Source organism: Epinephelus lanceolatus, chromosome 5 (genome assembly GCF_041903045.1).
Source record: "Epinephelus lanceolatus isolate andai-2023 chromosome 5, ASM4190304v1, whole genome shotgun sequence".
Lineage (NCBI taxonomy): Eukaryota > Metazoa > Chordata > Actinopteri > Perciformes > Serranidae > Epinephelus > Epinephelus lanceolatus.
The window spans coordinates 26,562,061-26,568,830 of record NC_135738.1 but is presented as its reverse complement, the minus strand read 5'-3'; the positions used below and the strand labels follow the sequence as shown (position 1 = coordinate 26,568,830).

Genomic DNA, 6,770 nt, shown 5'->3' with positions numbered 1-6,770 from the left:
GAACAAAATGACCGTGGAGTTAAGTGTCCTCAGCAGACACTGAGGAAAGAAGTGTCAAAAAAAATCTTTTGTGTCAAAATAACGTGTGAACTACAAATGTTTTCAAACCGTGACTGTGTGATGGGAGAGTACTTTTCTTGCATTTATTTCTAATTGTCATTTTTTATATATTTTCACCGCACGGTGATGTAAATGTATTATCCTGAGATTCCAGTGTTGTCGTCTTTTCTTCTTACCTGTTACGTCAACGTTTTTTTGTTGGTTGATGTCAAAGGCAGACTGCGCCTGATGGATAAAAATAAGTCTCCAACCGTCACGGCCCTCCTGCTGTTATACGAGGAACATAACATTACAAAACAAAACTGCATCTGGAAGTTTTCTAACAAACTTCCTGTGTATGGTCACAGACTCATTTGAGTGGACTAACAGTGTGTCTCACTGAAAACAAAACACATCCACTGGTTTCGCAGGATGTTAGTTGGATGCTTGTTTTTGTACCTCTTGTCTGTCAAACCTCTCGGAGCGGAAGTTAATTCCTCTCCGTCCCTTTTTAACCCCTCACCTTTCACCACTGGGTTCAGAGAGAAGAAGAGAGCATTTTTAAGGTGTTTAATACCCCTTACTTTGGCCTGTGTGTCCCTGCCCTTGCCTTAATGTCTCGTCATCTCTTTTTCTCGACTCCTTATTGAGGAACACAGAGCTGATTAAGGGGCTTCTGTCACGTTCATGGTATCTGTTCCTTTTCTTTTGCATTTGTATGAGAAATGTACTGCCTTCTGTCTGTTCGTGCTAAGAATCAAAACTGTGTAAAAAGAAAGCAAAACAGACATGTTTGTGAGTTATTTGGATTTTGTATGTATGTAAATAAATAAATTATAAGCCTTGGTTTCTTGCAGTTTTTTTCCAAAACAAGTCAAAAAGATAGACATCACTGTTTACTTCTTACTTATACTGTAAGCTCCACCTACATGCTTTAATAGTAGTAGCATGGTATACCTTTTAATTATCTGCTATGCAGGATTGTTGGTTACCATTTGTAAACACGCTTGCCAGTGCAAGTTAAGGTAGAAGCCAACCCCAGATTCCCTCTCATTTGGTGTTTTGCCTCAATGTATTTTAGTTTTATGTAGCTGTGTCTTGGATGCCTGCTGTGTATTGTTAAGCACATCGTGGCTACCTTTTTATAAAGCCCTGACCTCACCTGAGCGCTGTGGGGGTACACAGTCATAACAAACACACACTTCTAGTGGGTCATAAGTGATGATTGAGAGGGATTACTTCTGTGTGAGTCTATACTTTGTTTTTTTTTGTTTGTTTTAAGGGAAATCCTACACAGTACAGTATATCCTAAACCAGTCTGATGACGAGCACTGACTGAACTCAGATTGCCAGCTGTAATAAAGTTGAATTAGAGGTTACATCTGGTAGTCTGTAACAAATTTATTAGTGGAAACCAAAATGTAGTCGGTATAATTACAGCCCCTTGTCCTCACAAACTCATGGGGAACATGCACAATAGTTAAGAGTAAGTAAGGAAAGACACTGAGATCTTACTCAAGTGTAGCAAAGCAGGGTGGAAGCTTGGCAAATGGGGCTTTGAACCCACATTCTGGTGCACAGCTGTGTATCACTAAGTTTTTCTGCTACCAGTGGGATTCAACAGGAACCACACTTAGTTCTCCAAGTGAAAATACATTTCTCAAAGTTGACCTTTTTTCATTTAACACAAATACTCAAACATCATCCAATGTTTAAATGTTGTTGAAAGGTGCAGAAGGTGTGAATTCCCTTGAGCTGTCCAAGTTGAACTGGTATTAACCTCTGTGAAATGATTTAATGATTATCTCCATTTCATTCTTCACTCTAGATTTCATTTAGTGGTAGCCAAGAATGGAAGTAACAAATTACATTTTCTCTTGCTGCTGCAACAACGTGATTTTTTGTGGGTACTTTTAAAACTCTGTAATTTTACTTTTACTTAAGTACTTTTAATCACAAGTGCCATACATTGGTACATTTCAATTTATGTCTGTTCCTGAGTTAAAACAAACGTCACATGAATCAGTTGTGACAAAATGTGTGGGAAGAAAATCACCAGCTGCAGCAAAGAAGACGTTGCAGGTGTGTGCAGGAGGGAAGAGCTGGACAAATGTGACTGTCTGCACTGAGCTGACATTTTACTACAAAAACTGTGCAGTTTGTGGCTGCAACTTCTGTAGTCTAAGACAGCTCCATGCTGTCTGCATTAGTGATGACTTTACTCTGCTCGTGATTCTATAAGAAGTGTCAAGTTAGTTCATTCGTGTAGCTTAATAATGCTTTTTGCACCCGCAACCAGTAGGGTGTTCATAGACTTTATTTATTGTCGGCCATTTATTGTCTGAGTTTTGTCTTTTTCCTTTGCAAGTGGGCTAAAGTGATTGATAATCAGTTGTATGTTCAGGTTGCAAAGAGCTGTCGACAGAAATGGAATTTACTGTGGGTTTGGACAAAACAGGTCATGTTGATAATGTTCCACTAGTGTGTACATTGACATTTAACGCAGCCTACAGATGCCTCCCCCTCTTCCCTTTTAAAAAAGGAATGTGTACTCAGAGTACATCTTAACTGACCTACTTTTTACATTCACATACTTAAATGTCTGCACAAGTACTCTGACTTGAGTACAATATTCTAGTTCTCTTTCCATCTTTAGTAACCTCTCTGTGATACTAATAGTAAGAAATCATGAAGGCATTCTTCTGGATTATCTTGTGCATCATACACAAAACACTTTGCTATAAAGACTTGTGTTTCCCAGAGTAAAGACATTTCATGTGGTGTCTAAACTGCACAAGAGATCTATAGTCATAATTATAAATCAAATAATAGTTGGTAAAACTGTTACAAACTCTACAAGTAAAACACACAGAACTTATACATATTTGCCATCTTTATTCATAAATATCACTACTGTATGAATATAAAACAATCTTAAATTACTGCTTTTTTAAACAAATACTCTGACACTATCGTTGGAAGCTCCTCAGGAGAAAAACCACTGATTAAACAGTTTTAGGGTATTGCATATAGCCTTGGCAGCTGTTAATTACTACGCCTTACTGTAGTTGTGTTGTTAAACCTTTGACAGAGTAGCATACTGGAACATCTGATACATACGTATTTCCTCAGGAATATGAAACATAGCCAACTATACATAGGTAAACAAAGACGGACAGGAGTGATCCACCCACTTCAATTTGAAGTACAATTTTGTCAACAGTCATTCAATACAAAAAAATATTGGTTACACAAGTAAAAAATACATCAGCCAAAACAAAACAAAAGATTATATCAAAACTTCAATCCAAGGTACTCCAGCCTTTCTGTTAAGAGTTAAAATGCCTAGCTATTCTTCTGCAATGAGTTTTTAAAATATCAAAATCTCCATTGGTGTGTGAGTCACAAAAATATGCAATGTAATCTAGTATTCAGCGATAGTAGGCACTCCTGTGTTCGATGGGTGAGGTAGCTAGATAGTAAGAACTGTACACAGGCTGAGATTAAACAATGCACATCATGAAAAGAGAGCACAAGATGGAAACTAGGAGTGGAGTATTGCAGCGCAGGTGAACAATATTCCAGTGATCAATGCCGAGTCCCTCTTCTTGTTTTTAGTCACAGTATAGAAGGTAAAATTAAGAATGGATACAGGCAGTCCTCCTCAGTTCACAACTGAGCACTATACACAATGACACACATGTACACCACAGAGGAGAGATTTCACCTCACTCTCTCGCTCTCTGTCATCTGCCACAGTCCCAGGTTCAACACTTTAAGGCACGGGAGCTGTGTTATCCTCTCCAGGCCCCTCTTGGTGATCTTCGTACAACCGTACAGATCGATCCCTGTCAGCTGGGTCAGGTGGTCGGCTATCAACTCCAACCCTTTGTCTGTGATCCTCACACACTGTCCAATGTTGAGGGTCTTGAGTTCGTGCATCTGGCGTACCATCCTGTTGATGCCATCATCACTGATGTGGCAGGAACAGAGAGAGAGGGACTTGAGCTGGTACAGCCCCTGGGCGATGTAAGCCAGGCTCTGGTCTCCAATCTTGTCACAGAAGGAGACATCAAGTCCAGTCAGCCGGAGGGAGCCCATGGCCAGATGCATTATCCCTGTGTCACTGATGTTATCACAGGACCGCAGGTTCAGGCTGCACAGGTGGGTCATGTGAGACAGGTGGATCATCCCTGCATCTGATATCCCTCCGCAGAAGCTGAGGTTGAGCACTTTGAGCTTGTTTAGACCCTTTGAGACATGTTTGAGAGAGAGGTCCGTCAGCTTCTGACAGTCCTGCAAGGTTAACTTCTCCAGGCACAGGCAGCCCTCTGCTGCGCTGCGGGTCATGCCAGACAAGTGACCGATGCCCACATCGGACACATGCCTGCAGCTGCGCAGGTTAAGGCTCTTGAGTCTGTGCAAGCCCCAGGCAACGAGCAACAGGCCGGTGTTTGTGATATTGCTGCACCCCCCGAGTTCAAGCACCTCCAGGTTTTTGAGGTACTGGGCGATCCTGCCCAGGCTGGAGTCAGTGATCTGTTTACAAAGGCTGAGGTTCAGCACCCGCAGGGATGGGATGTCCTGCACAAAGGCATGTCCGAGTCCGTTGTCTGTGAGGTTGAAACATCCACACAGGTTAAGGCTTTCAATGTGCGGCATACCTTGAATCACGTAACTCAGACTTCGCCTCAGGCTGAGAATCTGAACTTTTTTGATCCCCCTGGTCTGCAGACTGGGGAACAGAGACGGGTTAGCTCGCCGCAGATGGAGCTTGGCTTCCACCCCCCTCCACACCGACTTGTGGTAGGACGCGTCCCTCCAGGCCGCGCACACTTGGGCTACTCTTCCTTTGTCTTTAACGTCCAGATAACTGAAAATAATGGCCAGGATCTCCGGGAAAAGGCACGATATATGTGTCTCCATCTCAAACATGACTGCAGCTTGACTGCTTCTAGCAGCAGAGGTTGATTGTGGGCGACAATACTGTCGTGGTTAGCTCGCCGAAACTCTCCTGCCGAAGTTGCTGGCTGGCTCGGCAACGTTAGCTAATGTCAGCTAGCATGCGAACAGGCTAACTTAGCCAGTTAGCTTTCTGTGTAACGTAACAAAAACCCACCCATCTCGTGGGAGCGAAGCTTGCTGTTATATTCAATAAAATTGTGATAAAAAATGACTACTAACGGCACAGTTCTTACGTTGACAACGTGGACACGATGCAGCAAACTCCGAGAGGCAGCCGTAATATTTACCTAGCAGGCTAGGCTAACGCTGTTGCGCTAACGTTAGCAAAATTCGGCGTAGCGTTAGCTGTCTAAACTTGTGAGGAGCCGAACAACATCCCCGTCCAAGCGGTAAACATCAGTTCCTCAGGCTCACCACAAACCGTATCCAAGAACTTCTTAGTTTGCAGAAACTTTTATCCACAAAGCTTTTTGCTCGTACAAAGGTAACTGCCAGGCTCCTTTACCTTCTGAGGCATTTCCAGCAGCGTCGGAGCACCCCGGATCGCTACAATGAATAAACCAGCTCTGTTAGCTTACAGCGAGTTAGCCAGCAGCCAGCGGCCCCTAGTGGCGGTGATGGGTATCGCTACTATTACTGCTGGCTCCATTACACAGCTGAATCAGTAGTAGCATTATCAATATATTGCTGTAGTAAAATACTGTAGCGTACATCAGCAAGAAAAGACTGTGACAATACAGTATTAAATGCTGTATGAGTTAATGAGTCTGTATGTTGTTTGATTCATGTTGTTTGTAGGTACTGAAACCACATGCAACTACATTGTGTGTATAATATGGAAGCAAATGAGAGACAAAAGTATTCCAGCTGTAACAGCCACTGATTACAGAGCATTAAAATATTGTACTTAAGAAAAACATGTATCTGAATTTATTTGTTTTAAGATAAGTGAGTGCAAACAGGAATCATCAGTACATCAATACAAAGCAATATATAAATATGTAAAGTAAGTAAACTGTACAAAAACAAAGAGCAGTACAATAAGCAAACAGTATGAAAACACAAAGCAATATAATAAGGAAGCATAATATAATAGAGAGACAGACTGAATTACTGATTTTACATCATTGACACATGGAAGTATAGATGTTGCACAGTTTAACAATACTGATATTGCACCTGAGTCATAAATTGTAAGCAGTAAAAAATAAAATCAAGATATGATAATAAATAAACAGGCCGAGTGGCAGAATTTACATTATTGCACGTAAAATCACCTCTTTGAAATTAAAATATGAAATTTCTTGATTTGTGATTTCAAAATATATGTTGTCAGTGATTTTATATTCAGATTTGAGAAAAAAACATCCTTCAGATCTAAAAAACCATCACTCGGGCTAACCAGGACAGGATAGGTACAGTACTTGAGCCTGAGTGCAACTTCTGGCTGATCTGTCAGTCATGAGATCCAAGAAAGTGGCTGGAAAACCCAAAGACCATTACAGTGGAGAACACGGGGCTCCTATAAGTTATCCAACTTGTGCTGTTCTGATTGTAATGTATTTGATGCTGCTATTTTTATTCAATTCAGTTCAATTCAATAGAACTTTATTTATCCTGAAGAAATTCTTGTACAAGAGAATGCCTCAAATTTTACTAACACTAAGGACAGTGACCACAATTTTAACGATTCACAACCAGTGCCAACCAGACAACCAGTGGGTGCCCGGGGTCAGGGTCACTCCCTGGGCCCAGTTATAGAATGA

General features: G+C 41.4%; 1 protein-coding gene across 1 annotated transcript; it reads right to left on the bottom strand.

Annotated features, from left to right (window-relative positions):
- Nucleotides 1-2,919: 2,919 nt before the first annotated feature.
- On the bottom strand, nt 2,920-5,109 carry LOC117261725 (F-box/LRR-repeat protein 14-like). The gene has a single exon (XM_033634172.2). It carries the CDS (start codon nt 4,972-4,974, stop codon nt 3,763-3,765), a length of 1,212 nt encoding a protein of 403 aa, XP_033490063.1. The 5' UTR covers nt 4,975-5,109; the 3' UTR covers nt 2,920-3,762.
- Between the last annotated feature and the right edge of the window lie 1,661 nt (nt 5,110-6,770).